At 37.3% G+C, this 13,753-nt stretch overlaps 1 protein-coding gene across 1 annotated transcript in view; it reads left to right on the top strand.

Moving 5' to 3' along the window:
- The first annotated feature begins 641 nt into the window (after positions 1 to 641).
- Positions 642 to 13,753, top strand: part of LOC120537196 (organic cation transporter protein-like) — a 64,941-nt gene continuing 51,829 nt past the window's right edge. The window contains exon 1 of the mRNA XM_039765951.1: positions 642 to 1,058. Within this exon, the coding sequence (XP_039621885.1) occupies positions 798 to 1,058 (261 nt within the window). The 5' untranslated portion in view covers positions 642 to 797. The remainder of the gene's footprint in view (positions 1,059 to 13,753) is intronic.

Genomic DNA, 13,753 nt, shown 5'->3' with positions numbered 1-13,753 from the left:
GCTGTACACACAGAGTAGCCCATTAAACAGCATGGCTGCAGAATAAAGTAAAGGAGAGACCCAAATTCTGCACAAGCCATTTTGCCACACAGACAACCGGGTCAGATCTGAATACCTAAGGGGTGACAAAGCTGCTCCATGCTTATCATCTTTCCAACCTAGTGATAAATCAGTCTGCAGCTGTCAGCTCCTAACATTGCATGGCTGATGCTCTTTTGCGCAGAGGGATTGTACAAAGTAATTTTTATAGAAAAGGGTAAGGAATGTGTATTAGGAGAACAGGCAAAAAGAGCTGATCCAGTAAAACATATTTAGCTGGAGCCCATCCAATAGGAAGTCTTTGCCTGCATTCCTTTCTTGCCCAGAGTTAGGCAATAGTTCAGCTGGGGGTAACATTAAACGGTAACTTCTTTACTGCTGTGATAGTTTGTAAGTCATAGCTAACTTTAAATATTCCCCATAGATCACTAAATAATCATTTACTGTACAAGATAAAATGTATTCAGATGTATTCATGTAAACACTCTTGGAACTCTTTTTTTTTTTTTTTAAAGACTTAATGACGTTACAAAAGCAGCTTAGTGAAAAGCAACTTTTTTTTTTCCTGAGAGCTGAGAAAGTTAGCAAAGGGTAGAGCTGAAGCTGCACTTGAGTCGTTTTACCACATCAGACATGAAAGTTACTGTACAGCTGCATTTGAGAGGCAGCCCCCAAAGGAGTGAGAGATGGCAAACTAGCGGTTGTGTCTCTAGTAAGGACCATATGTCTGCCTATGTTCATTTTTAAATGGGAATCCTATGAACAGTCAAGCATTAAGAACTTCCATGATGGTGGCTGAAGAACTGTCTGTTGTGTCTGCTTCTCCCCAAGAAGAAGACTGCCCACTGCAAAGCCAAGATGAAAGTGTCTTCACTTTTGAGAAGATTGTAAATGTCATTGGTCACTTTGGAAGATACCAACAGATCCTTATTTACTTGCTGTGCCTCCTGGCTATCCCCAATGGATGGCACTCACTCTGCCAGGTATTTGTGAGTGCCACCCCAGACTTCCATTGTTCGGTAAGTTGAAAACATACACATTGTGTGAAGTGCCTCATTGTTTTTCCTTTCCTCGTCTTCTTTGCTTGTTGTTGCTGGTCTGTTTTAAGTTGTAGGCAGTATGATGATCATTAGCCTTCCATGTGAAGTTTATGAGAAGTCAAGCAAAATGACATCTTTTATTGGCTAAGTAGAAAGATCACAATATGCAAGCTTTCGAGGCAACTCAGGTCCCTTCTTGAGGCAAGATAGGGCATGAGCTGCCACGAAAGCTTGCATATTGTAATCTTTCTACTTAGCCAATAAAAGGTATTACTTTGCTTAACTTCTCACAGAGAGAGACTGTAACATTTGTCATGGCCTCGATTTTATCTCCTGTTAATTTTAGGCAGCCACTATTTCTCTGTATACTTGAATTATTTTATCTGTTATCAAGCCTTAATTAATTCATTTTGGATTCATGGTAGTTGGAACCTTACCTGGCAGCATGAGGTAGGAACAAACAGTCCTGGCTCAATAGTATATGGCACCCCTAGACAATGTTGGTATCCCCTCCCTTGTAGATTAAAGCATGTTCACGTTTGTATATGAAACTGTGAAATCGGACAGTGCCCCCCTTGGAGATCAAGGTACATCCATATTTACACTAGCTGTTGACATCTAAGTAATCAATGTAGTGCATGGGTTAGTCTATTTGGTCAAGAACAGTAACGTCCACACAATCTCTTTCTCTCAAAGTGTTATTTCACTCATTGAATAGAGCCACTCATTTTTATCACTTCCTCGTGGCATTGCTTGTCAACCTGATCACTCTTATGATTAAAGTAATAGGCTGGGAAAATATAATAGTGGTCGCTATTTTAATTCTTACATTGCTCACCAGGTGAAGTTATCAGCTATTAAAATTACCTCATTCACGTGGCTCAAGTGGGTGCAAGGAAGTCACTACAGCATGGGCCAACAAGACCATTTTTCTTATTTTTAGACCCTTATTTGTTATTTTTTATTATCATGTTTGAGGTTTTTTTTATGCTTCTTCTACATGTTTTGCCTATTTTTAAAATTTGTCTTCCTAACCCTAGCAACTGATTGGACACACAGATACATACACAGACACTTGTCCTTTTATTAGGGTGGATAAGCTGATTTCTGTCCAATCATTTTCTGTTGATGTATTCAACATTAACATTTGAAGTGCACCATTCATTGGAATGTATTAATTAAATGCATTGCATTTTTCATTTCAACAGGTAGTATGTCACAAATATTAGCACTGCTTTTGTCACCTAAAAGGGAAATACTGACTACAGCATCTAGTTTAGGTTATAGGCACTAGGACCCCTGCAGGAAAAGAAATATTCTTCACCCACTATTCCCCTTTTTCGTTTGAAATCTGGCATCCAGGCACAAGCAATAACACTGCAGCAAACTGATCAAACCCTTTATAAGATGATTTATGTAAAGCATTAAAATAATTAAAAACCATTAAGTAAAATCTCCCTTTTGTCTAATTCTTTTGTTTTTTAAAACTTTGTGGTCCCCAAAACAGTCAATCACCCCTGTAGTCTTTAGTCTAATCCTCCAGCCACCAGAGAATCCTGAAGACCTGGGGCCTCATGTATAAACGGTGCGTACACGCAAAAATGTTGCGTAAGAATGTTTCCACGTTCAAATCGCGATGTATAAAACCTAAAATTGGCATAAAGCCACACACATTTCCACGGTAGCTCATACCCTGTCGTACGCAAGTTCTCCGCTCAGTTTTGCAGACTGGAGTCACCCAGCATCAAAGCAGTGCTACTGATCCTGTGTGGCTTATCTTTCTTTTTCAGATCCACATCCCTGACGCGGCTTCATAAATACACTGAAATTAACCGCATATTGTTTATTAGTGTAATGCATCTGATTGTAATTAACCTGTAACAATATAATGGTCCGCAGAATGGTCAAACTATTCCAAATACCATAACTGCTTTAGCGTTATTACTCTCACTGCGCCTTCTTCTTCTTCTTTCAGCTGCTCCCGTTAGGGGTTGCCACAGCGGATCATCTTTTTCCATATTACTCTCACTGCACCACTGTGAGTATTTATATCACTGTATCTGAGTGTGAATCGCAGCTGTACAGCAGCTGATCAGAAACAGAATTATCAGTATACAGCATCAAGCACACGCTGCCTCAGCCATTCGCTATTTGAACTGCTCTCATGCGACAAACGCTTCAGAGTCTTTCCTGTACGGACCTCATGGCTCAGAAACAGTTTCATCACAAGAACTCTAAACGCACTCCATCAGTCCATCAAGTGCTCCTTGTAGAACTGTTTGTACTTATTAGTACAATTACCTCACTGTAAACTTGCGATACGGTTATAATATTACACAATCTGAGCCACTTTATAAAGCACGTATTTACATATGATGATGATATTATTTTTAAGATGAAAAGCAGCAAAATATGTTTATTATATTATACAGATAAAACTTTAACTTTTTTTTTTTTTTTAATTTATTTATTAATTTTATTACAATCAATACATAGCAATCAAGTTTTTACAAAAAAAAAAAGAATTATGCTAAGAACAGATCGATCCCCACCCTTGAGAGAGAGAGCAAGCCAAACGGTGTAAAATTTAAGGCTTTTAAAAATACCTAAATCAACAAATTCTCTGTGCTTTATAAAATCATTTCAAAATATTACTGATTAGATCCTGCCATGTTTTGAAAAAGTCTGCACAGATCCTCTAACTGAGTATTTGATTTTTCCAATTTTAAATAATATAACACATCAGTTTCCCACTGACTTAAAAGAGGAGAGTTTGGGTTCTTCCAGTTTATCAGAATAAGTCTGCGTGCCAACAGTGTAGTGAATGCAATCACAGTTTGTTTGTCTTTCTCCACTTTAAGCCCCTCTGGAAGAACCCCAAACACAGCTGTTATATTGGAGCACAAAGCAAGGAATACAAAGAAGTACTGCAGGATTTTACTTCTATTGCGGTCCATGCCTGTGTATGTTCTTCTATTTGTGTCCAGGTTCTTATCGACTGTATATTTGCCGCCCAGTAATAAAACTGGAAGTTAGGTAGAGCCATGCCGCCTTCTGCCTTTTGTCTTTGTAGGGTCGCTCTTTTGATGCGTGGATGTTTAGAATTCCAAATAAATGAGGTTATTGTTGAATCTAATTGCTTAAAGAACGATTTATTAATGTATATTGGTATGTTTTGAAATAAAAAAAGGAGCTTAGGAAGAATATTCATCTTAACAGTGTTAATTCTTCCAGCTAGTGTGAGATGAAGGGTTGACCATCTATGCAAGTCTTGTTTAATTTTTTCCATACAGACGACGAAATTTTTTGATAAAGAGCTTTATGTTTACTTGTGATGTTTACGAGGTATTTAAACTGTTCTGCAATGATAAAAGGAAGGGTGTCTAATCTAATATTATATGCTTGCGAATTCACGGAAAGAGTACACTTTTATTCAGATTAATTCTGAGACCAGAGAGCTTTTGAAATTCTGTGAGTGCTGCTAAGACTGCAGGCACAGAATTTTCTGGGTCCGATATATACAGTACCATGTCATCTGCATATAATGAGATTTTCTGTTCCAGTCCTTCTCTGCTAATCCCCTTTATCTGATCAGTATTTCGACAATGTATTGCCAGTGGTTCAATGGCAATTGCAAACAGCAGTGGTGACAAAGGGCATCCTTGTCTTGTGCCACGTTCTAGTTTAAAGTAGTCTGAGCAAATGTTATTGATGCAAACTGAAGCTTCTGGGTTAGTATACAGTAATTTAATCCATGCACAAATGTTGGGCCAAACCCAAACTTCTCCAAAATAGTAAAAGGTATTTCCATTCAATCATGTCGAATGCTTTTCTGCATCCAATGATAATAATATTTCTGGGGTGTTTGATTTAGTTGGTGAGTATATTACATTAAACAGGCGTCGAAGATTTGAAGATAAGTGTCGGCCCCTAATAAATCCAGTTTGGTCTTGTGATATTATTGAGGGGAGCACTTTCTCCATCCTTCTAGCTATGATTTTAGAGAGTATTTTAACGTCGTTATTCAGAAGTGAAATTGGTCTGTATGATGCACATTGTAATAAGTCCTTATTTTGTTTTGGAAAGACAGTGATTAGTGCTTGGCGAAAGGTTTGTGGAAGAGATTGGTTATCTCTGGCTTCTGTAAATGTTGCTAATAGGAGGGAGCTAGCTGAGCGGAGAATTTCTTGTAAAACTCTGCAGGGTAGCCATCAGGGCCTGCTGCTTTTCCACCTTGGAGTGACTTTATAGCATCCAGTAATTCTGATAATGACAGAGGTTTATCGAGCTCCTCCACACTAATAGCGTCAATTTGTGGTATCTGTAATTTATCCAGAAATGCATTAGATTGTATATTGTCTTCTTTAAACTCAGTAGTATATAGGGATTTATAGTAGTCTCTAAAAGTGCACATTATATTTTTGTGTTCGATGATTTTATCTCCATTAGTGTTAGTAATTACGAGATTGCGTTGCACTTCTTGCTTGTGAATTTGTTGCTAAAAGCTTATTAGCTTTCTCTCCATGTTCATAATAATGATGTCTGGATTTGTAAATTAGTTGTTCGGTTTCTTTAGTTGTCAAGAGGTTTAATTCTGAATGTAGAGCCTGCCTCCTCTTATGTAGAGTCTCGCTTGGTAGTCTGGCATGTTCTTCATCTATTTTAGTAATTTCGCTTTTTATCTCTGCTACTTTCTCTGCTTCGGATTTATTTCTGTGGGAAAGATATGAGATAATCTGTCCTCTTAAGAAGGCCTTAAGAGTTTCCCAGAGTGTTCCTGCAGAGATCTCAGGGGATGTATTTGTCTCTAGAAAGAATTCAATTTGTTTGGATATAAATTCAGTACAATTCTCGTCAGCTAATAGAAGCGGATTGAGGCGCCATCTCTTGGGGTGAGTGTATGGGGCTTAGTAATTTCAGCTCCAAGATCATGGAGCATGGTCTGAAATAACAATAGCATCGTATTTACAAGATTTAATCTTAGGCAAGAAGTTATTATCTATAAAGAAGTAATCAATCCTTGAGTAGCAATGATGTACTGGTGAGTAGAAAGAATATGTTCTTGAATTTGGGTTTAAAACCTCCAGGGATCTGATAAGTTGTGATCAGTTATAAACTTTGTAATTATCTTTGCGGTGTTAGTTGCGTTCCCCTGTGGAGGAAGTCTTATCTAAAAGTGGATTTAGAACACAATTAAAGTCCCCAGCCATTATAAGTTTATGAGTGTTCAGATTGGGAATGGATGCAAATAAATTTTGTATAAATTCCTTATCATCAACATTAGGTGCATAAACATTTATCAAAATCATTTTACAGTTAGATAAGTCTCCCATGACCATCACATATCTCCCTTCAGGATCCAATACTACATCTGATGCTACAAATGGTACTGTTCTATGTATGAGAATTCCCACCCCTCTAGTTTTCTTTGTAAAACTAGAATGGAACATTTGGCCAGTCCAGTCTTTTGCAGCGGAACTGATCCTTACTTAGTAAGTGGGTTTCCTGTAAAAATACTATTTTAGCATTTAGACCTGTTAGGTGAGAAAGTACTTTCTTTCTCTTTAATTCGTGATTCAGGCCTTTAACATTCCAGCTTACGAAGTTAACTGTCCCATCATGGAGACACTGATTCTGAGTTTTTGGTGTCATATTATAGTCTTAACTGGAAGTGAAATAGTTTAGGTCTTAATTTCCTATTCCCCCAAGAGTTGTTGCCATGCAGCTTATTATTACGTTGATAGTTATAATTATAAAGATTGAGATGATAGATTAGATATAGATCAAGCCTGCTCTCTTTCTCTTCCCCTTAACCCCCACCCTCCCTTTTTGCCTCCCCAGGTGAGGCTAAAACCCACTTCATGCAGTCCCAGTCCTCTGACATACCCAGAGACACATCCAAAGCACATCAAGCCCCCATGCAGTGGCGCTTTAAGGTTAAAAGATAGAGATATCTGTTACCAATATAGTCTTTAAAAGGGAAAAAGAAAAAAAAGAAAAGAATTTTGCACTTAATATATATATATATATATACATATACACATATACATATATATATATATACATACATATATACATATAATCTTCATCAATTTTAGTGCATTAAGATGATATCCCCAGATAATAAACCCAGGTGATGGTGTTAAAGATGTGTCCAAAACAAGCATAACAAGTCTTAATGCAGTAATAGCAATAACAGCAAACCAAGGGTATGATATTGAACAGTCTCATTTAGGGTACACATGAAATAATTAGAAAAGAAAAAAAAAGAGGAGGAAAACGTAATTAAGCACAATAAAACACAAACATTTAGCGCCCTAGTAATACTAAGTAATGATAAGTAATAAGTAAGTAATAATAATATAAGAATATGAGAATATATGCTGATAAAAAACCCGTATTTTAGAAACAAATAGATCAGACAGTAGATTATTAATCCTAGCTTTATCATTTACCGCCATGACTCACAATTATGTATCAGAATAGTCCCGGGATCAGCTTTCTTAACTCGTTTTCTGCCTCCTCCTTGCTAGCGAAAACATAGAAATGCCACTGCCATTCCACTTTCAGTTTTGCCGGATACAGGAGGCCGTATTTGACATTGGCTTGCCGTGCAGCTGTTTAATATTATAGAAGGCGGCGTTTGATAGCTGTTGCTGGAGAGAAGTCAGGGAAGACGCGAATTTGGCAATCTTCATATTTAATATCTTCCTTTTTTTTCCTGAGGAGTTCCATCACCTCTAACTTAAATGATAATCGTTCAAAACGGACTATAAAAGATCTTTAACTTTAACTTTAACTACACGGTGCCGCAGCACTAGCCAGGAGCTGGAACTTCGTTCACGGATTGTTCCTGCCTCGCGCTCTATTCTGGAAGGATAGATGAATAGAATAATTAAACATTACAAAGATATTTCAATGTTCCTTAAAAGTTTTGAAGAATCGGCGTTCTAAGCTTACAGATGGCTTAACATCTATTACAGAGCTGATTGTGTGGCGATTGGTTATTTGGAGAAAGAAAAGTAAGGACAGGAATTGGGGGTTAGTACGTTTGAAAGAGACAGTAGTAAAGTATTTCATCGAGGTCGCACATGGCGCAGCAAGCATCTTGCGTGAGACACGAACAATCACTGCGCCACTGTGTTTCCATGTTTATTAACATGCTTTAACTCCTATCATCATGAAAATGATATCACATATACATCTCAGTATTTTAATTATTCAGAGAGCTGTAATATCACAAATGTAATGGATTCTGTGTCCTGTCGGAGGAAGAGAAAGCCAGTTTAAGAAGCACGTAGTGATTCATGCACATAGAGCACGAAGAAGATCATATACAAAACAAAGCATTTAACGTGCTACTTTAGTTACGATGAGATTTGAGAAACTAGTGAATTAAACGATTTTAAGATAAAGTTTATGATGTTCTACTTTAATGACAAAATAAACTACATGATTAAAGTGGAAATTTTGAGATTAAAGTTGACATTTTGTGCTTTTTCCCCACTGTATGCCTTTTTTTTTTCTGTACCCTTATAAGCTTTCATATGACACTCAGACAGTTGGCTACGACTCGCCTTTTCATGGTGACTTTGATATGTAAGAACTTCTTTTTTATTTCCGGCACTGTGCGACTTTGTGAACTTGAGCTTTCGAGTTTCTCTGACACGCTATGTCACTCGATGAACTTCCTTTTGTTGTTTATACAACTGTTTAAACCAACAAATAGTACGTTTTCCTTTGCCTCCACTTGGCATTCACTGAAATTCTTCTATTTTCCCTCATACTTTTGCCATTGTCTTTTCCCAGAAGGCTGATCTTAAGGGCTATTTATATTGATTTGCATATTCAAAGAGGCGTAATTCTGGGAGGAGTTGGGGCGGGACAGTATGCGCGTGCACGAGCATTATTTTTCACGCTAAATAGGATTTATGTAGCGGAAGAATGTGGAAATTGGCGAACGCACAGATTTATGCATCTGGATTTTTTTGTGTGTAAGCACATTTCCACTTTTGTGCTTACGTCTTGTTATAGTGCGAATTCTACGCACGGCGTTATACATGAGGACCTTGATGTTCCTTTTGTCCACTTGAAGATCTACTCTTCTCTAGGATAAAATTGCGATATAAAATGAAGGAAGTGTCTAAACAGTTGAATCAAAACCGCCAGTACTTGATTGAATGAGGTGACAAACTCGGCTTGTCTAGTGTTGCTAATATGACACAATATGCACATTTTTGGGATGTGGGAGGAAAGTCATGCAGAAACTGTAAGCAGGTTGACAACTCCAGACAGAAAACACTCATTAAGGATTTGGTGTAAATTTTTGCATTATTTAAAATGATCATACTGTAATCATATATTGCTTCACCACAGATAAAGACCTTAGTGAATGGGGCTTTGAGGGTGAAAATTTGTTGTGTAATGATGTTGGGAGAAAAACCCTTGTACAAAATAATCTGAACAGAGGAAATACACAAAATCAAAAAATATTTGGTCAAAAGTAATAAGTCATAACGGATGAACATTTTTCCTTAGTTACACTACCAATATTTTGAAAATCCAAAGCTTGGACACTCACTGTTGCACACCACCATTTTTAATAGCAATAACATGATGACATAAGATGTTCAGTGATGAGCAACAAATGCTTTTATTAAGAATAACATGGTTATGAACGTAAAGACTAATCACAAAATGGTGACGGCCCTAATAAACATAACAAAAGAAGTAAGGCACTAAACTATGGAAGATTATACTGTCCAAAATAAATGCAATCCAACAAATTAAATATTGAAATGTAATGCATATGCAACTGGTGCATTTAATTTTAGCACAGTTATATTGCGTCATAATTAAAAAATATTTTCATCAGATTATCAATTGCTTTTCACTACAGCACATCATTTTTGTGTCAGTTCATAATGCAATGCAGAAGCATATTATATTTTAATTCATGTCAATAGATCACGTGTCATGATTAAGAGCAAACTAACATTTTGTACTGTAATCCGCTTAGCGGCTGCTCCAAGTGTATTGCATTTCAATTCAAGACTGTGCATTAAAAGCGCCAAAGCTAAATGCAATCAAAATACCAATCAGCATCAAAGAGTGGTATCATGTGAAAATATACAATATGAAGGTTTTCAGAAAAGTGAGATATCACCATTTTTATGCTGATACATTTGACAGCTTTTACTATTTTAAACAAAACACAGATCAAGCCCATTAATAACTGTATTTTTCTGGATTATATCCAAGGTTGTCCAAGCTCCTGCTCTTCTATGACACTAACACATCCATCACCACCCAGAAGAAATCATTGTCAAGGTGCTGCAGTCAGGATATTCTGAACATCATCACTTGTTGCAAATCACTTATCATCCAAGTTATTTTTTATAGGACCAAAGCAGAGGAAGTCACTTGGTGTGAGCTCCAGCCTGTTAGCTGTGGGCTAGAAGGCAAAGTGCCACAACGTTTCACAATTAGTTTTCACAGTGTTTGGCCTGGCATTGTCACGCACCACACACCACTGCCAGTTGGCAATGAATGTTGGATGAAATCAAATCAACTATGCCTCTTTGTTTAAGATGTCCTACCATCTTCAAAGTTCTGTATGCAATGGTAGAAATTTAATCTCAATCTCTGGTGACCTTAAACATAACCACATATAAAGTATTGACAACTAGGAATACTGTATGTGGGGAAGTCTCACAAACTCTTTGTTTATGCTGAGAAGAGATTTTATGAATGCCTTTGTAAATTATCTAAAGTTGTGGGGCCTCATGTATAAATGGTGCATACTCATAAAAATGTTGCATGTATAAAAACTAATCTTGGCGTAAAGTCACACATATTTTCACGGCAGCCTCACACCGTGCGTACACACGTTTCTGCTTGGTTTTACAAACAGTTGGCACCCAGCATCAAAGCAGCACTGTTTCTGTGATCTTTCTTTTTAAGATTCACATCTATGACACGGGCTTTATCAAATACACTGAAATTACTTAATTATCATTTATAAATTTAAGGCACTTGATTATAGTCACTTTGTTACAATATAATGGTGCATGGAATGGTCAAACTATTCCAAATGCCACAGCTGATTTAGCGTTGTTACTCTTAGTGCAGCACTGAGAATATTTTAACCCATTGTATCTGTGTGTGAAATCATAGCTCTACAGCAGCTGATTAGAAAGCTCTGCAGCAGGATGTGTCGAGAGCACAGAGGAACACTGGGATACAGCGGACAGAGGACATTTATAGCACACACTAAAGCCTTAAGGAAGGCTACCAGCATCTGCATGCATCTCAGCCATGTGCACAGTCTATATGAACTGCTCCGATCCAGCAAACGCCTCAGAGCCTTTCCAGCATGGACCTTGAGACTCAGAAACAGTTTCATCCCAAGAGATTTAAATGCACTCAATCAGTCCATCAAGTCCTCCCAGTAGAACTGTTTGTACTTATAAGTACAATTACCTCACTGTAAATTTGCACAACAGTTGTAATATTGCACAACCTGAGCCACTTTATGAACCATTTGTACTATCTGTACATGTATATTGTACTTATACTTTCAGATTGTATAGTTTTCATCATATTATTATTTAGATAGATAGATAGATAGATAGATAGATAGATAGATAGATAGATAGATAGATAGATAGATAGATAGATACTTTATTAATCCATCCATCCTTCCATTATCCAACCCACTATATCCTAACTACAGGGTCATGGGGGTCTGCTGGAGCCAATCCCAGCCAACACAGGGTGCAAGGCAGGAACCAATCCCGTCAGGGCACCAACCCACCACAGGGCACACACCCACACACCAAGCACACACTAGGGACAATTTAGAATCGCCAATCCACCTAACCTGCATGTCTTTGGACTGTGGGAGGAAACCCATGCAGACATGGGGAGAACATGCAAAATCCACGCGGCGAGGACCCAGGAAGCGAACCCGGGTACCCTAACTGCAAGGCAGCAGCGCTACTACTGTGCTACCGTGCTGCCCATTTTATTAATCCCAAGGGGAAATTCACAATTTAACATTTTAAAGGAAAATAAGTTTATGGAGCATATTGAATCTTACTTTACCATGCAATGACAATAAGGAATTCAGTTCAATTCAATAGAAGAGAGCGCTTAATTACAGATAATGATGACTGGCTTCTAAGTTGATTTAGATTTTCAAGAGCTCTTGGCACTATGTGCTGTTAAAATACTAGGAAGAATACCTGATATCATTTTTATGATGAAATGCATTAAAGTATGTATATTACATTTACAGATAAATTGCTAACTTCATTTAAATAAAGTATACTGTTAATAATTAAACATGTGGGGGCAATAAGCTGCTGCCTCTTCCAGGTATTGTTCTTGCCTTGCCCCCTATGTTTGCTGGGACTTGAGTGACCCTGGATGGGTGGATGGAGTAAATAAACATTTATAACAAAAATTTTTCATTGTTCCTTAAAGGTTCTGAAGAATCAGCGTTCGACACTTGTGATTTCTTATGCATTTACAAAGATTTTTCCACATGTGTCAGTGATACAGATATCAACTTTAAACATTTTTATAACTTCTTCACTACCAGAAACGCTTTCTGGGATAATTTGTTTTGATGCTATTGCATTTTTTTCTTAGTTTCTCTCTTAATGAGTTATGTTTCTTGAGCCGCACACACAATTCTCTCTTTTCCTCTTTCACAAATGAAAATATAGTCCTACCAGGATTATAAATTTTACAAGATGACTTTTAGCCAGCAACAATTAATTAGGCATTGAAGTACTAGTTCATTAGCACTCTGTGTTGTTTCTATTTGATGCATTTGTTGTAGTACAAAGTGCCTTTACAAATTAATTGGGGCTATATCTGGGTTTTCTTTCTTTCATTCCCATCACGTATCTATTGATTACTGAATAAAAGCACGTGGCCACCACACACAGAGCTCTTTTCATGAACAGTGATATATGGAAATTGCTGTTGGCAAGGGAATCTTTTTTACATCATAAATCCATAAGACTTTAAACCCTGAATTTTTTCATTTCTGTACATTCCCAAAATACCCCACAGAAACTACACCCATTTCTGCAGCTTGTATCAATTTAAACACACGTTGAGAGGCCTATTGCTTTTTTCTTGAAAGCACTAATACCAGCAATGCATTGCATTCTTTTCAGTATTTCCCAGAATGGGTGTCACTCATTTCTTCTGCATCGTTTCTTTACTTTTTTCCCAGTCTTATCTTTTTATTTTTCATCTAAAACTTTCTTGGCTATTCACTTTGATGTGAGTATGGCTGACTGCTGAGCACCTTAAAGGACACTGTCATCTGCTGCTGTTCTATCAGACGTACGCTGACACTGAGTGAACACTGTGCAACTTGTCTGTCCTCTTGATGCTGACCTTTGTTCTACAATATTTTTGACCTTAACTTCACTGGAAGGAAATTATACCCAATATACATTCCAGATGCCTCCATTTTAGCAAAAATAAGTATCTTTACTTGTTCAGTATTTTGTCCAAGTTACTGATTATGGAGAATCAGCCTCGACACATTCAGACAAGTAGACCAACAATGTCCCAAAACACAAAATGTTTATTTTCCTGCTTCTTTTACAGCACACACAGTGCACAAAGCACCACAATAATACTCAGTCCTT

Source organism: Polypterus senegalus, chromosome 10, assembly GCF_016835505.1.
Source record: "Polypterus senegalus isolate Bchr_013 chromosome 10, ASM1683550v1, whole genome shotgun sequence".
Classification (NCBI taxonomy): domain Eukaryota; kingdom Metazoa; phylum Chordata; class Cladistia; order Polypteriformes; family Polypteridae; genus Polypterus; species Polypterus senegalus.
Note: the sequence above shows the minus strand (reverse complement) of the source record. Positions and strands in the feature narration are given on the sequence as shown.